Below are 19,295 nucleotides of genomic sequence, written 5' to 3' on the forward strand. Positions count from 1 at the left end.
CAATACGTAATATTAAACACCCTCTAATTATTCTAGCTTATAGTAAACAATATATATACCACTTTGCTTGACTGTAAGAACTAATATATGGCTATGGGTTTGGATATATAATTTAAGGTCTATACTATTTGACTTGTATCATCTGTTTATGATTGTTCAAATCAAATGTTTTCGAGAGAACGTAGTATCTACTGTGACAAATAGTGCTTGTGTTTGTTTGCTATCTAAAAATGTTCGTCATGAGAATATCTAGCTCATTTAATTCACACTACTCACGAGGAAAAAGTTTATTAAACAGGTTTAGAAGTACAATTTATATTAAACAAGGATTCTTAAACATGTATGTCGCGACGGAATATTAAATACCTTACAGATTTAACAAACTGGTGATACAACAAATTACTACAAAAATGAAATTATTAAGATATACATATTATTTGTAGACTATTAACAAAACTACGATCTATATCAATAGTTTAAATCGATAAAAAGGACCACAAAAAAACTCAATATGAAATTAATGAATAAGGAAATGATTACAACTTTCAATTATCCGATAATAACATATAGATGTTTTTAGTTTTGTACAATATTTTTTCCATATTTTATTAATTTAACGATAGATTTAGTCTATCTATACTTTTATACATCATTATAAAACAAATTAAATACTCATCTCTCTTTTTAACCTTCTATCTTTAAAATACTCCAAATACCATTAATTTTTCAACACATTCTCTAGCCTACTCATACACTAAATTTACCTAAAACATCCTTAAAATATTTTTTAGCTATATTTATCCAAACTATCTCTACTTTATTCCTATAATAACATTATTTACAAAAGATACATCTTTAACCATAAAAATAATACACTACTATTTATATCAGTTACTTTTTAGTTAAATAACTACATCGTTACCCCACCCGTTTGCGTGGGTAACCATGTCGTAAAGTTATACACATACTCTACTACAATCTAGAGGAAACTCATTTTGAAAACATATATTGGGAGCATTTTACTTACCAGAAAATTTAAACTAAGACTTCAAAGTCTCTAAGTCCCTACAAATACCAATTCATATTTAATCATAACTTAGAAGTTAACCTCCGGCCTAACTCAATTATAGGTCTCTTTTAAAATCGAGAACACGAAATATTTGTAAGTTGCGACGAGGCTATCGCCTATCGGGGTGTGTATCCCCCCTCCTCTCCTCGTTCTTATTTCATGTGCCTTTTTTGCATTAGTATTCCATAATAAGTTTATGTGATAGATGCCTATATGCATAGTTTATGTCGAATCGTGTATCGTGTGTCGATTTATTTTGTGATTTTTTAAATTGTCTCGTATCGTGAATCGTATCGTAAGAGACATAAAATTAAAACTTATATAGCAATTAAACATTTTTTTTATATATAACCACAAATTATGATATTCGATTATTTTTTCATATATTCATCTTTTATTCCAATGGAAACATGATTATTATTAAAAAAATCTTTGTTTTCAACCTGAAAAACATTTTACTCAAATTTGGATTCAAACCCAAGACTTAATGGTTTTAAATCCCTCAATATGAGTTCATCTATTGATAGTTGGTTAACAATTAACCTCTTATATCAATTATACATTCTTTACAGGTCCCCTTTCTAATTATGAAAAAATGTTTGTGAGTTGCGACTAGTCTATCGTGGTGTGATTTATTTTCCTTTTCTTATTTCATGTGGCTTTTATATGTCATATCCATGTCTGATTAATTATAAGGAAATGATTTAACATCAAAGAAATCAAATTAATTTATACATTAAGATATGTAAAATTGAAACTTCATCAGTGTTCAATTAAAACAAGCTAATCATAATGTATTTGGAAATTTCCAATTTATACATTAAAACTAGCTAACTTAATTATAATTTAATAACCACAAAATATGTTTATATTAATTTGTTATTGATATATCATAACTTGATATTAAAAGTGAATAAAATAACATTATAAAATAAGTGTAATTATTTTATAAGGTGTAATTAGACGACAGAAAAATGAAGCAAGTAGCTAAAATCAAGTAGCTTGCTAGCTCCTTGCTAAGTAAATTCCTAAATTATCTTTCTAAATAGAATTTATATTAGTATCTATATCATTAGCAAAGTGGAGACTCATGTTAACCTCGTTTATCATCATCAAAGTATAGATATAACAATAGATAGATAATATATATATATATATATATATATATATATATATATTAAGGGGATAACAAGTATGCTGCTAGGAACATCATTCTTCCATTATTTTATGAGTAAAGATGATTTTGTATTTACACATGTGATTTTCAAAGGGAAAGATCGTGAGAGAAAATAGAGGATGATATATGCTTCTAAAAGCATATTTGTTTTTCCCATTAATTAAACAAGGACAAAACAATAGAACCGAATCTCTTATACGTATGTACAGTATTCCGATAGTGATGGTGATTAAAATTTTTAAATGGAAAGCACAAAGAAAAAAACACACACACGTAAACAATTAATAGACATATTTTACATGTCTTGCGATAAAAATCTTTGTCACCATTAAGTTTCTATTTTTCAACTTCTATTTTTGCAAGAAACGACCACTTTGAGAAGAGTGTGAATCTTGTTTTCATTCTATTTTGTTTATTCTTTAATCTGCATAGAAGTTCGAGCAGTCCAACCTTCTGACACCAATTGATTTTTTATTTTGATAGAACGAATCTAGCTAACTTTTCTATTTTATCGTTAGACTAAGAGAAATGATAAATATGCTATTATTTTTATTCATCTACCACAATGTATAATTTTTATAACTAACTATATAAGTTAGTAATGCATACTAGTGGTAGATAACTAGATACTTCAAACTTTGTGGTACATATATCACCTCCCTTAAATTAATGATGTTATTATATATGGAGTATGGACTAAGGATAAGCAAAAGACTGGGAAATCCGTGCCCGACCCGGTTTAAGCTTGAACCGACCCGTCGGAAGCCCTAACAGGCCGGTCATGGGTCACGTTTTTAGTGCATTCACGAGTCTCGGGTTGGAGAAAGTAGTGACTATGCAATTTCCGCTTTAAGGATTTCTCTTTAAAGGGTTTAAAAATCAATTTTATGATAGGAGATCTTTGACGTAGATCTGACTAAAATAATATATATTAAATCTCTCGTTATCCGTGAATAGTTCACATATTTCAAATAGAGTTGCAAAATGATCATTATAACATTAATGAATTAATTTATACCATGAGTCTCTTATACTTTAAAATATCTCTACTACCTCATTAGATCAATAACCTTCACATCAATTAGTTTCACTACTCGTTGTCGATGCCATCACCACTCCATCACCACCGGTCGTCGCCCGCCACCACTATATTATCGTCGCATTGCGCGAGTATCCTTTCATTTTCTAAAATAATTCCACCACCACTTTTACATCAGTTACATATATATTAACCTACACCACTCGACAAAGTCGGTACCATCAACAGCCATCGTTCTCACCACCAGTCGCCTACACTGCACAACCGTTATTGCATCCATCACTGCCACTTTTGCGCGGTTACCGTGATAATATATTATATATATATATTTTGTGTCATATCGGATGATATGAATAATATGAGGTGTGTCTATATATATATATAAATCCATAAAATTACTCATTATCATTATTTAAGTGTTTAACAATACATTAACGTATGTCAACATCGAGAAAATCATATTTTTTTTGTTTTGAGTATCCATCTTGATGCATATTCATCAAAATGATGCATCCAACAAAAAACGTGATTTTTTCGATTTTGACGGATCAATGTGTTGTTAAACACTTAAGTAATGATAATTAGTTATGCACTATGTTAGTTTTATGGACTTTTAATGCATCAAAATAATGTTTTTAAGTGTTTTCACCGTTCTTATTTAAAAGTGTTCTTACTGGAATGTTAATATATATATATATATATGAAGATGATATGAATAATATGAGGTGTTTTCACCGTTCTTATTTTAAAAGTGTTCTTATTTTGGTTCATATCGGATGATATGAATAATATGAGGTGTGTATTTAATTTACTTTTTTACATAATTTCAAATCTATTTTAAATCATTTATTGTTTAGGAGTTTATTTTCTTTCACTAAATAAAAGGTTTTCTTCATCAAAAAAGTTTATGACATATTAATAGAGAAGGTTTTCAAATGTAGATGACCTGATCTGGATATTTCTTCTTGATCACCCAAAATGTTTGCATATTTGAATTTGAAACATCACATACAACTTAACGCTAACTAGAAATATGTTGTTGCCAAGCATATATCAACTGCGGTTACGACGCTGGTCTGGTGGTGGCGACAACGAGAAATAGGGCGGTAGAGTGGTGGCAGTGGCGAGTGATAGTAGCGGCGACGGTGCTGGTGTTATTAATTGATGTAAAAAGGATACTGTAACTATTTTAAAAGTTGAGAAATATATATATTGTAACATACATCATTAAAGGTGAGAGACAATATAGTCATTTTGTGTCTTTTTTATAAGGAAAAAAGGGGAGGTGTTTCCGCTTTATTTAGTCTTATAGATAGATATGAGATTAATCAAGGCCCTCTCCAAAAATGTAAGAAAAAAAATTGGGCCTAAGACAAAATGAATATGCCCTAAAATTATAAAAGTTTAACATTATCTTTGTTGATTTTTCAATTGCATATCTTCGTTATCAAACTCTCACTTAATGTGCTATTGAGTTTTTTGTTTAGGGCTTAAATATTAAAGATAATCAATCCTAAAGCTACAAAACCTAATTTTCTTAGCCTTTACACCCTAAGCTTGTACCCTCTTTGTCTTATTTCAAAGACGTCTTTAAGATTAATCTGTGTAGTAAAGGTTTTTATGTGATCAAGAAGAAGGTTTAAATCTTGACATATACTCATAATAGATTAGTATTAATCGGTATAATTTAGTGGGTTGTGATCATTTGAAAATTAAAATTTTCAATGAAATTAGAAAACTGGTCAAAACACATTTTGATCTGAATTTAACACAATGTGTTTTTAATTTTTTTAGAAAACACATTGTATTACGTTCATATCACAGTGTGTTTGACCAGTTTTTAATTTTCACGCGCTATCGAAAACACAATGTGATTTAAAACTTAACACAATGTGTTTTTAGATTACACAATAAAAACACATTGTTTTTAAAAAAAACACATTGTGTTGAATTCTGATCACAATACGTTTTGGCCAATTTTTTACCTTTTCACGTAAGTTTTAGTTTTTAAAGTAACATTTCAAATAATTTAGTTGTACTGTCAAGAAAAAAAATACACTTTCTAGCGCACAAGTAATTATTCTAAGAAAAAGTTGTTGATGATAAACCGTTACCATCAATAAAAAATGGCAGGGATCAAAAGTCATGAAATTAAAGCCATCAACTATCACTGCACAGTGCACGTACGCATAAAGAATGATTTACAGTGTGCAAAACAATGTTTTAAAGACATGTAATTCGGATACGCGGCTGATGATTCTGAAGCACATCCATCCATCCATCTTAAACATTATCTCAATGTTTGATGTGCAAGTTTTAGGTAATGATTGCTCATATGATTTGGAAGTACATTTGATTTAAACAACAATTAACAAAGATATTAAAAAAAACGTAAGATTGAAGGAATCTAACCAATTACACTATTCAGTTGATAATGCAATATCTCTCTATCAAATCTATCAAATTAACAAGTTTTGCCAAAAGTGACCCCTAAAAATATCTAACCTATAATTTCATTTTTTGCTGTTGGTAAACATAGAAATTCTGGTGTACCTTGTGTACACGTTTATGTAAACTTTTGAGAGTTGGCTCACGAAATTTCTGACAATAATTTTCCTTCGGATTTTTTATTGATGAACCGACCATTTTATTGAATTGCATTTGTATTGTACAACTAGCAAGATGCCATTTCAAAACGTTAGAATGTAGAACATTTTGGAGTGTATATTATTTGGACTAAAATCAATCCAGTTACTATTAACAAAATACTTTGTTAATTAGTAATTGATATAATTAAGGAGATGATAGAAAAAAACTCTTTGTGCTCAAAGTAGGAATTTGTGACTTGTGACATTTGCATGTTGGTCAAAAAGAAAGAAAGCTATTTTAGAAGCCGGGCCAATTTAGGCCATGCGTCCATGCTTATAGTCACCCCACTTCATGTGATGAGATGTACATAGCTAATAAGGAATGGTAGGTTCTAACTAGTTGACCATCGTTTTAATTAGTACGTACACCAATTATATATATAGTGGTACATGTTTTTAGCCACAAAAGAATAAGCACAAAAGGAACACGTATATGTGTCTTACAATATGCACTGAATCCACTGATCAATAGATCATGATGTCAATATCATCAACATCTAAGTTTTGTAACTCTATATGTCTGGATTTTATTGCACGAATTATGAAAAAACATATTCGGTTTTGCTACCACATAGTCTATATATATTTGTAAGATGTTTATCTTTCATAAGCTAGATTTTCTTGTAAATTAAACCAAATACCAATAAACAAACAGAGTTACACGATAATATTCGAATTGGAGAAATTATCCATACCATGAATTGCACCAAAGTCCAATTTAACGGTTAAAACAGAGTATGTAAAATAGAAAAGATAAGATACATTTTGGTAAGATATATATTGTACATGATATATAAAAATAGTGTGGGACTACTCACACGTGTGATAAGTGGTCCATTTGAGTTTATGCAGAGGAAGTTTTGTTTGGTAGAGTCAATGTCAACATCATAATCATAGATACATAAATTATATATTCTACGCTTGTACTTCGACCACCCAATTTATTATACTAGATCAAATATAAAAGCAGATCGATGCATGGTGGCCGGAAAGACTCAATTTATATATGTAAAAACATTTGTTCAAACGGCCTCAAACATTGACTTCGATCTCGTATATATATACATACATCAAGTCGATCTCACGTGCTTTCTTTCCATACATTTGATATATATAATTAACTATTACAAATTACGTACGTTGTATAAATCTGTATGCTACACAAGATCATAAACTAGTACTATTAATAGGTATATATATAGATAGATATATATAATATAAAATTTATATATATATAAAGATGATAGAAAGGAACGGGAAGTAGGAAAGTATGGTGAAGTTTGTCTTTAATAGGCAAATTAATCATAACTTTTTTCCTTCACTACATGTCTAGATGACCCCAGCACTGATCAACTTAACTTTTTTCATATTTATTACGAGTATATAAAGAATAATGAATTTGAGTGGTGATCGACAAAAGTATGAAAGAAAAAAGGTTTGTATAACCAAAGTCATCATCGTTGCCTTGTGGATGATGGCGAGGTTTTTGTTCTATACCATGTTTGATTCCTTTCTTTCTTCACACACACTCTCTCCATTTGCCTTTAGCTAGCTAGATAATGTCCCATCTAAAATCCATAGAAAAATTTCATCCATTTTGAACTGTATTATGTCGGTTTTTTATATATATGATCAAATTAATGCTTTGTTAATTAATTCAAAGTACTACTCCAATTGATATGTGTTATCTAAGAAAGACGTACGGGCCTATATGGAAAGTTACTTGATAGAAACAATCTTCTCTATATAATCGCATGACAACTCAATGGTTTTATCCGCCTTTTGGTATAGAATAATGCATGCAGAGTCACGTCGTGTCTCATCTACAGTACCCCAAGCTATACTAATTAAGAAATCTCGATCTTTGTTCAAGTATAAACAATATATGTAAACTATGCCAAGGGTCACGTAGTCTTCAGGCGTGCACGTGTAATGGATAGTTGGTATGTTTGTAGGGCACCATATATATAATAGAAGCTCGAAAGATGCAATGTACACGATAGAAAAGGCAAACAGAACAGTTGTCTACTTTTGACTTGTACATAGTTATCAATTAGACATGAAGACCAGACCGGGTACGGAATAGTAGTACTTTACGTATGCAATATATATATATATATATATATATATGTATGGATGGTGGGTGAACACTATATATGTATGGATGGTGGGTGAACACTTGCATATATACTTACTTATCACACGCTTTGGATCCTCCTTCACACAAAAATTCTATTGTATTCGTGGAGTATCTTCAGCCTTTGTAAAAGTCATCTCCCCCCCTTTTTTTTTTTTTAAAAAAAAGATCTACTACGATATACGGATCGATCTCATTAATAGCAATCTTAGTTACCACCAATTGATATTAACGAGTCTTCTAAATGTAAGGATATGCAACCGAGTATCCGAGTGGTAGAGTTTACGACGTGCATCTTAAGGGGTTATTCAAATGAACATTTAGATGGTGCTATAAATCATGGTTTAGGGATCTAAGATGTCAACTTGCTAGTCCAGGAGATCATTTCTCTCTAAGATCATACTACAAGATATACTACAATGGGATATATTTGTTACCTGACTTTGTCACTGCATGCATTACAAGATCCTATTTTGAACTCATTAACGAAATAAGTTAAAACGGTAACAAGTCGTCCAAAGTGTATTGTCCAGAGGTGGAGCTAGGATTTCACGTTGAGAGGGGCTCAACCGTATTTCTTTCCCAATTGTATAAAAGATAATGTGAAAGACAATCATTTAATAAAATGTTAGTAAAATAGAATTTTATTGTGATAGTTTACTTTTATAGACCAAATGTAAAGGTTTTATTTGAATTGTCATGGCTAGAAATCATACATTTATAGAATGGGGGTGGCTTGCTTCAAAAAAACCTTTGTATTAGTTAGCTATGAGCTAGCATTACAATGGAAAAAATGAATGGTTGGCGGGGCTAAACACCCCCCAGTCCTCCTACTAGCTCCACCCCTGCTATTGCCGTAATACTTTCAATGTCCTAAATCATTAAGTTAATCCTTACACGCTCATCAGTAATCATACAATTTTACTGGCACACATGAGGATAAGCGTACATCCAACATCAATTAGATCAATTAAAATGCAGAACATGACTCCCTCCTACCAAAAGAATGTATACATTGTATTTGGCCTTTGTGAATATTCAAACATGACAACCAGAATTGATCATGTTCTGGCTTTCCTAAAAGAAAAAATCAAATAAAATTCAGTACAACGACCATGAAAATAGACATGGAGGCCAGGAATCACAAAGGTGACAAGGGCAAACATACAAAACACGATCAGCATCCTATGTAGTCAAAATGTCAAATCTTATAACTACAACGACCATGGATCCTCCAACGTAGCAAAAGATATTTTTAACAAACATGACCATGATAGCACACTCAAAAAGGGTATGATAATTAAACTCATCTGAGACACAAAACTTTAAGTTTCTTTAAATATCATGAAATAATGATTATCATGCAAATCTGCTGACTATTATAGCAAGTGATTTTGCTAATGTACAAAAAGCTAAATACATTATGTAATATAAATATTAATCCAAGAACCTTAGTCAAACTTTCTTTAGAACTGTCCAATGGGAGGGCTGGTTTATACAAACATATAACCGCTGACTCTATTCAGTGGATCCTTAAGTAGTATTTAGGCCACATTTGTGGGCAAAAGAGGTAGGCTTTCTTGTTATATGAACTTGGAGTTAGGAAAAGATTAGAAGTACAGATGGATTGAGGGCTCAACTTGAGCAGATGAAAAGAATTAGAAAAGAATTATTAGTTAAAGTTCAAGGATCGGGCCAATTTAGTTAGGTAGGAACGTATCTTTAAATCAACCTGCACGCCTTCAAATCGTACTTAGGTCGTAAGCATATGCGGATGCTTCTCATTTTCATTACTGTGTAGCTCGCCTGCGTTCTGACATATATAAGATGAAGTAATTAGCATTTACTACAAAGAAGAAAAAAGATATATGAGAGAAGCAATATGGTAAATGTAGAGATGGCTAATAGGCGAGTTGGGTAGGTTTAATTAAAACGGACAATATTGTAAACATGCCAAATGGGGCAAGGGTCAAGCAGCTGGTTGGTTTGCTTTGGTTGACCCGTTTACTTTTTACTTTTTAAATTTTCATTGATAAACCAACTTATGGATCATAGTTGTAGAAGTTATTATAGACTATTGAAATACATATTGATTCTATAGACACCCGTGTTCACGAAAAATTATTACCCTCCGTCCCACTAGAAATGTCATGTTTTAAATTTTCAAAGTCTAGCTTTTCCAAGTTTGACCTTAAATACTTTTCTTTGAGTTAGATAATACTTGATGGAAGTTATGTGAATTAATTGTGTTTTAGAAGTGTTTTCAAGGGTATAATTTTCATCAAGTTTTATGTAACACATATAACAATATCTAAGGTCAAAGTTTAATAGTAAAGACTTTGAAAATCCAAAATAAGACACTTCTAATTGGACAAAGGGAGTATCACCAGTCATGTAAACAACTACTAATAATTTGTGGACAAAATATACAATTGAAAGGTTATAGATACAGAAATATAACATTTTCATATTTGTTAAGAAAACACTGAGTTAAAAACTAGGGAATTGGAAGACCAAGTTTCAACTTCAAACGTTCGCCAGTGCAAAAAATCAAAATGATAATGACAACTCTTGTGTGGCCAGGACAGTTTCCCTTTGGGAGAGCTTTACAGGTTAGTTTGTGTGGTGGTGGACTTGACCTTGTGAATTAGTCAGAGTGTCAGACAGTGATTACAAAAAAATATTGTTTTATGACAGCTTTATTACATGTTTCAAATAGGAGATTATCACGCATCGGTTTAAGTAGAAGCCACTATAATAGGTAAAGCATTTTCTTATAGCCCTAATTTACAATTACACATAATGGATTATGCGGGCCATTTATAACGTGCTCTAGTTGGTATTGCAGGGTCCAAGTAAAAGAGAAATTATGTCTGAGGTACCTTAAGGTCTTTTGCCTTCCATGGCCTCTCTTTTCTCATGGCAGCTCAAGCAAAGGAAAGGACCATCCCACGGCCTTGGTTTCACTGAACTAGACAGTCCTGCAAGTACTGAAATACCCTCACCTGGATTCATTTCTTTTTGACAAACCGCACAACTAAACAGCTTGAACAAGTTGGAAAGTGGGTATTTAGTGAGTAACCTGCAAAAGAATGAGATATATCGGCTGTTAGGAAAACAACCTGAGGGAATCCAAATGCAGTTTCTGTACAGATTTAACTAGAGGTGGCAATTTTTGACCAAGTTACTTACAAGTGGATTAATTAGGGTTATGTTTTACCTCTAAAATATAAAGTTAAAAAGTTTCTTAAAAGGAAACAGGTCCAATACCCGAAGTTTTATTTTTAATGCAAAAAGCCTTCTATACCATCTTAAAACGAAATGACGTATATTTTTAATCACATTAACACACAAACTATTTAATAAACATCAAAAACTTTGAAAATGTAATTCGGGTCAACCAATCTTTTTGGCGGACACCAAAAGATGACCCGTTTTGACCTGTTACCCAACCCATCCAGCTCTGCTATTTACCCACGTCAACCTCCAACATTACAAACCTTTCTGAAAGCAAAGCTGATCCTTCCTCTATTAGCTCCTCCACCACATCTAACTGGAGATATCCGCCATCAACCTGAGGCGCTGACCCCGAACTCTTTCTCCTAAACATGGACTTTAATACCCCTTTGCCAGTCTTCTTAGCATGTGGAACATGAGAGTTTGTCTTCTCTGGAGGTAGTATATCCACAACGATGCAGGTTGTATCATCTCGCAATCCTTTAAATTCTACAGCTTCCTATCAACAGGAATAAAGGACTTATAATAAAAGTTTAAAGACAGCTAAACATAAAGTAAACTATAAATGTACTCATATACTTTAACAATTTGTGCAGCAGCTGTATCTGGTGGCAGTCCACGGCAGCAAATTAGAGCTGCTTCTGCAGACATAGCATCCCAAACACCATCACTTGCTATAATCATCCTTCCACCAGCAGAGGAAAGCTGCAAATGACAGATCACAGAAATGTAGTATATTAGTCATTGTCAAACTTACCAAAACAGATAATTCTCACTGTCTCACATAATATAATAGTATCATAGTAGCACACTTTAACACACTGACCTTCACTTGTTTAACATAAGGAACAGGAACAATGAATTCTCCAACATCCAGATCTCCGATAGATCGTGACAGACACAAGCCACCAGGCCAACATCTCAAAGGACCAATCTACCCAAAAAAAAAAGTACAATGAGTAAGCAAAATATTTATAAATACTAAATGCTGTGTATCAGCAATTTCAAAACAAATAATTTTATTCATCAAGATCTTTTTCAGTAATCCAACTTCCATAAGAACATGCTGGCTTCTAAAAGAAAAAGCATTTTATCCATTAATGGTTCAACAAAGTAGCATACTATAGAAGATACCTGTGTGCCACCACCAGCATTAAGTCGACCAACCTCACCGCCACTTGCAGTGACACGTTCCCTTCTACCAGATAAGAAAACATGGAATTAACGTTAATATCATAATATAGTACCAGATTGTATTTGCTAAATCAGCTCAAAAGAAAAGGAAATGCATCATATGAGACTTGTTGACTTACTCTTCTTCACTGCAATCAAGTCTGTGATCTGCTGACAGATAATATAAGCTTCCGTCTGCAGACTCAAGTATGCAGCGTGAATCGCCTACTGAAGCTACAGTTACGACAGATCCTTCAAGAATTACGAAAGTGACTGTCGTTCCGGACGATTGAACTGAAACATAGCAAAGTATAAATACCAGATTTGCACAACTGATGACAAGCTTTAAATGTAAAAAGACACAAGCCCATGTGCCACATGGGTACAGAGCACGCTCACAAATGTATGACCATCAGCCAAGTACCCTTGATGCTTAACGATTTGCATCTCAAATCTAATTGCACGTGGAAGTTCTGTTATTACATAACTTAACTTTAGAACAAAATCTTCCTGGACCAAAATGCATCCTAACTCCACTTAAAACAATCATGGCGTTCAATGAGTAAGTTTAGCAAGATATATCGTAATAGAGATTGTGGCAATATTGTGCAACCAAAAAATTTCTTTCTTCAATCCTAATGAGCCTAATGACCTGTCATAACAAAAAAATGTGGCAATATTCTCACTTTTTAATGTGCTGAAAGTGTGTTCTGAGGCACAATCAACCTCTCTGAGTAAACATTTTCACTAATTCAGTTCATCCTTTTGCTATAACCAAACAAATATACATATTTTGTCAAAAAAGCAGAGTTCTTTCCTTTGTGATTGACTTTTTGTGTAAGTTTGATATTGTTACAGAAAAGGAGAAAGGAAATAGGCTCAACATGTTAGACTCTAGAGAGGCACTAATCAACCTGAACCATGATCATGCTGATCGTAAACGTTCGTAAAACCATGGTGATCTTAAGTCTCAAGACATGCCGAGAGTCGTACATTGCCTTACAATGAAGATTATAACATTTTCTGGCAACTTCTTTCACATCTTATATTTTTTTAGTGGTTCACCAATACAACACAAGTTTAACAAGGTTAAATTTAGTTTCCATGAATATAAATTCCGCAATCTTGGCAATCTTAATCTTATTAGCACTAATATTACCGACTTATATGATACTTATATACACGTGTTCAAACATCAAACTTGACATAAGTATCATTAACACTTAAGATCCAGCACGAAGCCGCTTTATAAAGTTATAACATTCCCTATCTTCTAATGCCTAATTAGATAAAATCTAGAAGAAAAAAAAAACAAGTTGATAAATAAATACCTTGTTCTTGGAAATCCTTATCGGTTTTCACAAAACCGGCAACCAAAGCCCTGGGCAAGACGTTAATCCATTCTTCTCGGTTAAGGTCTCTAGGAATCGCACCCAAAACATTATTCAAAAGATTCTCTTTAGTATATATAGCCGCTGCTGACCCATTATGACCATCAAATATCTACAAAACCAAGTTCAACGATAAAATCTCCCCGTCTCATACAACACATTCTAATCAATCAATAACAGTATATATAAACACGAGTAATCGAAAAATACCCCGAAAACAGAATAAGTGGTGACACCATCACCCAAGACGCGTTGGCATTCCGATTTAAGCAAAGTGAAATCCTCCCCTTTCTTAGAGTGGTTACATTGCCCACTGGTGATTTCGGGTCTTTCGATTCTCTCACTTGCAACTTCACGTTTTAATAACACTGATAACGGGACCGCAGCGTGATGATGATCAGTCTTAACACCCGACATTTTCTCAAACTTACTCTATAACATCATCATTCTTTTTCTCATTCTCATATCATATATATATATATATATCTAAATATTTCCATATAAAGAATCAATCCTAAAAACAATCAAACATTATATAAAATTTTTATATATCACAGTTGGGGATGAGTAAAAATAAATAAATAATATGTACTTACTTGATAATAATGGATTTATTTATAAAAATGAATACATAGAGGGAAATATGTTCCCTTTATTTTGCGCGAGAGAAAAGGAAGTGAAATATGGAGGTCTCTGATGGCCTCTTATTCTATTCCCTTTTTTTTCTTTTTTTTTTTTTTTTTTATAGGAAATATTATAAATTTTAAAATATTATTTTTGGTTTTTTTGTCATGTGCAAGCAAGTGTCCATAAACATAAAACGCGCACCGCTTTTCTGTTTTTATTTTTTATTTGTTTGAAAAAAAAAATAAGGGAAAAAAGAAAAGCCGACTTGAGATGAGAATGAGCTGTAACTGAATAATGAGTTGTTTAATTATTTAATTTCATGTCTTTTTAACCGAAATGCTTGCCTGCTTGGAAACTCCTATAAACTTTTCATCTACGAGTACAATGACATAGTGAAAATAATTAGATGGAGGCCAGGATTTTTGTTTTTTCAGAAGATTATTTAGAAAAATAGATTGTTAATTACTTTTACGATCAGTAGTTTTTATAAACTTTTTTATGTATTTAAAAATATTTGTCTACGAAAGTATGAACTCAAGCCTCTTCTCATATTCTTATTTAGAACTTTTTATAAGTAGATATAGTTTACGAATTAAGTCAATACAAAACATACACTTTTAATAAACGCTTATAATGACATAACGAATAAAGTATTTCGATTAAGTTACAATTATTTAATTAAGAAACTAAATAGACACTACCCAAACAAAAACACTAATTTATAAACTTCGCAAAAGCTCACTTTATACAATTATGCAACTACTTTAGTTGCATGTGGTAATTAAGTAGAGCGTATGTATGTGGGGTCCTTCTAAAGTGTGTTAATTATAATTAACTGAAGATCAAGCCGACTTGAGTCGGCCTCGAAAGATCTTTGAAGCCTTGGAAGGTTATAGCTTAACTTTTACTTTGGCAGAAAAGCACAAATCTTGTGGTTAATAATATAAATAAATATATAAGAAATAGGCAGCACCAAGACAACTCATCTACACGTTTTTCCGGTCACTACGGAGAGACATATGTTGATTGATTGGTACTACTACTTCTCATCTTTAACCCATATGAACATCCCCCATTAATTATTGTTCAACCTTAAATAAATATAACATATTTTTTTTCTACCGATTTATTTAATACTAAGTTATAACTTTAGCTTTGTTTTGATCATCATTAATCTTTATAATAAAATGCATCAAGTTTTCAAAAAGAAAGACTTTTATTCTAGATTAATATAAATATGTATGGTAATGAACATGCATGCTACAGAATTTTGAAGATCTTACAAGTATAATAAATAGAGGACTTTTAAATTATTATTTTTTCAATAATACGAGTAGTTTCAAACAGAAAACCTCACTAATTAATTAGTGAGATTTTTTTTCGTTAGACACTAGTAACTAGAATGTGACTAACGGGTTAGTAAAATCGAGAAACATGCTGAAATAATCCAGCAGCTCAATCAAGTTTTTAAGATATTTGGACTTTGGAGGGCCTTGTAACCTCCTCATGCTCTTGCTGAACTGGGTCTTTTATTGGGCTAGGCCGGTACATATCAATCTAGGTGCTCAAAATTTCTTTCATTACATGTATCAGATACATACATTCAATGACTCAAATTTGATTTTATTCATAAAGGGACGGACTTGTAAAGATGAGAATTTTTTTTACTACACGAGTAAATGATATTAAAATTACATTATCCTTTTTTTTCAAACAAAATACTGTAGTCGATCATTCTAGTTTATCAGCCAGTTTTGAGCTTGTGCAAATCTGGAAGAGAGTGAGGAATTGCATTCGTGATCATCGCTGGTTTTCCCTTCGACTTTGAAGATTCGGCATTATCATTTATGATCGATCCATTTTGCATTTTTGTGACATCATTATTAACACCTGGTGATCTAAGCTCTCTCGTACTCTTCTCCTTTGAAAGTATTTTAGCAAATCTAAAACAACCAATCATAAGAAAAAATCAAATTAATACTAAAAATCACTTGTATCGTGCGGGTGCAACTCCAACTTATCATATAAGAGAAAATATATAACTCCTCACATACTAAATGTTTTAATATTTATTATGTAATGAATAAATAACTGGGCCACAAGTTTTTTATGAATTAAATACTAAGATTTGAGGGTTCTATACCTAAACTTAGGTACATATTCTCATTCCTCATGTTATAATCTGCCGCATATATACCTTATCAGAGCTTCTTCATTGGTGGTGCAATGATAAGGTTCGTAAATGCCCGTCCCTAAGTTCACCTTCGATACCGGTTTGCTTAATAGCTCTTCGCCAACTTGCACGAGATCTTCCAAGTTTTTTTTCGTTGCAAGGTCCATTGAAGCAACGTCCCCACTTAAAGTGTCATCCTGAACACGTAGGTAATTCTCAGCGGAATGAAGGCCTTGGAAGACGGTAGAGATATGATAATCAACCATATCACCACTTGATTGAGTAAATACATCAATCAATGGAGTCGAGCCACTACTTGCCAACCACCCAAAAACACCCCAACTAGACGATTTGCTAGCATCATACTTCTCTTCGAATCTTGGGGAGCCTGTCCCTAAGGACAACACCAGAAAACGCCCGTATTCTGTTGGTTTAATTGGAAAGAAATCCATACTACCTGCCGTTATCTCCTGTGTCACTTCACTTATCGCAACCAAAGTCTATATACAAAAATGAACATTAGTCACGACTGGTTAATAATTAGCGTAGTAACACTATATATATGTATTGTTGATTAAGATATATATCATGCGCCAAATTAATTAATAACGCACTGGATTATTTGCAGCCACACCGCCATCAATAAGATTAAATTCTTCAAGGAGATTTCCTTCTGGATCTTGGGTTGCAAAAGTATGTGAAGGAAGATAAGTTGGTGCAGCCGATGTACCAATGCATATATCGGATAGCATTGCATCCAAACTTGGGTTTTTCTTCAGCTGATGATGATGAACCATGAAATTAAGATATTAATTAAAATTACCACATATATTAACTACTCATCATTAGAATAGAGTTTTATAGTTATACTTCTTTCTTATAACTAAAACACAAACCCAAAATCCTATCTAAAATAGCTAGAGAACAGAAATAAAAGAGATCGATCAGTTTCTATTTAATTAAGTAACCTGATAGCTAGAGAAGATGGTAGGCTGCAAACGTTTTATATCAAACGTTGGAATCACGACATTAGTCAGTGTTTCATGGAGTTTTGTGTTTCCTAGTAGATCTTGAACGAGTTCATGTAGATAAACCCCCTCGTACTTTGGTCCAGATAGCGCTCTGATCACTTTTTCAGCATGTCCAAATGGATTGCTACATGTATTAATTAAGAGTAAAAACATATCAAATACTGAAGAAAGAGAACTAATTCACTCGCGATCCTTGGCGGCAAAAATTGATCAGATACATATATATATATATGTAACGTTTTATGTAACAAACATACTCATCATGTGGGAAGATCCTGGGACAATGTTCCAGATAGAAGTCTGTGATATCCTTGGCTGCAAAAAGGGGACGGTTCTCTTCATTAGGGGCGGTTAACATAGCTGTCACGAGGCCGCCAGTACTTGTTCCAGATATTACATCAAAATAATCCGCTAGTCTTGCATTCTCACCGTCTATTTTCTGCAATTAATTGCGCTTAATAAAATGTTACTTAAACGTTGCATTGTGATGTATTTTTGAAAGAAAAAAAACCTATATATATACAGAGTAGAAAATAAGTTGTACCTGAAGTTCGGCTTCTAAAAAACTAAGGATAACACTTGGAATGATTCCTCGTACGCCACCTCCGTCGATACTTAGTATTGTGATCAAGTCTCCATATGTTGGTCGTTGCAAAGGCGATCGCGGTGCTCCTTTAGAAGGCATGGCTAGCTAGCTGGCTAATATATATGTCCAATGTTATAAGGTATGTATGTTTCTTATATTATTGTTGATCATACAATGTATACTGTAGTAATTATATGTGAGGAGAAACTAAATTTTAGAAAATGGTAAAGTTTTGAAGAACCGAATGTCAACTATTTATAGTGTTGAAATCAACTTTTTTCTGGTCAACAAAAAGGAATATATATTGTTGCGATAAGGTAGACGTTCCAACTCCCAACCCCTATCTAGGCAACCGGGAGTTTTAGTTGGATATACGCAGTTTAATTACTAAAAATACTTTTTAAAAATTATAAATAATAATATTTGAAAAATGAGATACTATGTTTAGCGTATCCATCGAATCACATCACGATTCACATGCACAGAGGAGAAGTAAGCCACATGAAAAAAAAATATTTTTTTTAAGGAAATGGTGTTTTTCCCAATAGAGTTTTACAAAAATGGTCGTTCAAACCACACTACAAATAATATTACGTTTTTCTATACTTTTAGTTAGCGTGAACAAATTAAAATATTTGTCACGTTTTTATGTGTGTAAAATATGTAAAACTAAAAGTGTGTACAAGTTAATCCACACTTAAAACTGTTGTATTCTAAAAGTTCATACTCTGTAGTGTGTGTGGACTTTCATATGTAATTTGTAACACCACATTTGTTCACACCAAATATTTAGTTGGTGTAGAAAAATATGACGTGACAAATTAAATATGAAAGTTCACATTAAAAAGTGTGAACTTTTATAATACCATGCATAGTTTTAATTATCTACACATTTTTAATTCTTCATATATTTACACACAAAAAAAGCGCGATAATTTTTTTAATTTGTTCATACTAACTAAAAGTGTGGGCAAATGCAATATTATTTGTAGTGTCATAATTTTCTA

At 32.4% G+C, this 19,295-nt stretch overlaps 2 protein-coding genes across 3 annotated transcripts; both read right to left on the reverse strand.

Moving 5' to 3' along the window:
• Window positions 1-9,620: 9,620 nt before the first annotated feature.
• Window positions 9,621-14,540, reverse strand: LOC122587477 (probable protein phosphatase 2C 12). Of its 2 annotated transcripts, XM_043759663.1 has the most exons (10): window positions 14,468-14,540; window positions 14,082-14,303; window positions 13,812-13,983; window positions 12,621-12,774; window positions 12,442-12,505; window positions 12,134-12,241; window positions 11,887-12,012; window positions 11,571-11,806; window positions 10,953-11,152; window positions 9,621-9,883 (listed from the first exon to the last, which is right to left on the reverse strand). In XM_043759663.1, the coding sequence occupies exons 2-9, from the start codon at window positions 14,286-14,288 to the stop codon at window positions 10,954-10,956; spliced, it is 1,266 nt and encodes a 421-aa protein (XP_043615598.1). In that variant the 5' UTR covers window positions 14,289-14,303; window positions 14,468-14,540; the 3' UTR covers window positions 9,621-9,883; window position 10,953. The 2 variants fall into 2 exon arrangements, with proteins under 2 accessions (XP_043615598.1, XP_043615599.1); XM_043759664.1 differs by lacking the exon at window positions 14,468-14,540 and having other exon boundaries at window positions 12,442-12,502; window positions 14,082-14,436.
• Window positions 14,541-16,242: 1,702 nt separating this feature from the next.
• Window positions 16,243-18,387, reverse strand: LOC122588237 (patatin-like protein 2). Its single transcript, XM_043760358.1, has 6 exons — window positions 18,247-18,387; window positions 17,960-18,141; window positions 17,640-17,826; window positions 17,286-17,450; window positions 16,696-17,171; window positions 16,243-16,441 (listed from the first exon to the last, which is right to left on the reverse strand). Exons 1-6 carry the CDS (start codon window positions 18,385-18,387, stop codon window positions 16,243-16,245), a joined length of 1,350 nt encoding a protein of 449 aa, XP_043616293.1.
• Window positions 18,388-19,295: the final 908 nt, after the last annotated feature.

This window comes from Erigeron canadensis, chromosome 2 (genome assembly GCF_010389155.1).
Source record: "Erigeron canadensis isolate Cc75 chromosome 2, C_canadensis_v1, whole genome shotgun sequence".
NCBI lineage: Eukaryota > Viridiplantae > Streptophyta > Magnoliopsida > Asterales > Asteraceae > Erigeron > Erigeron canadensis.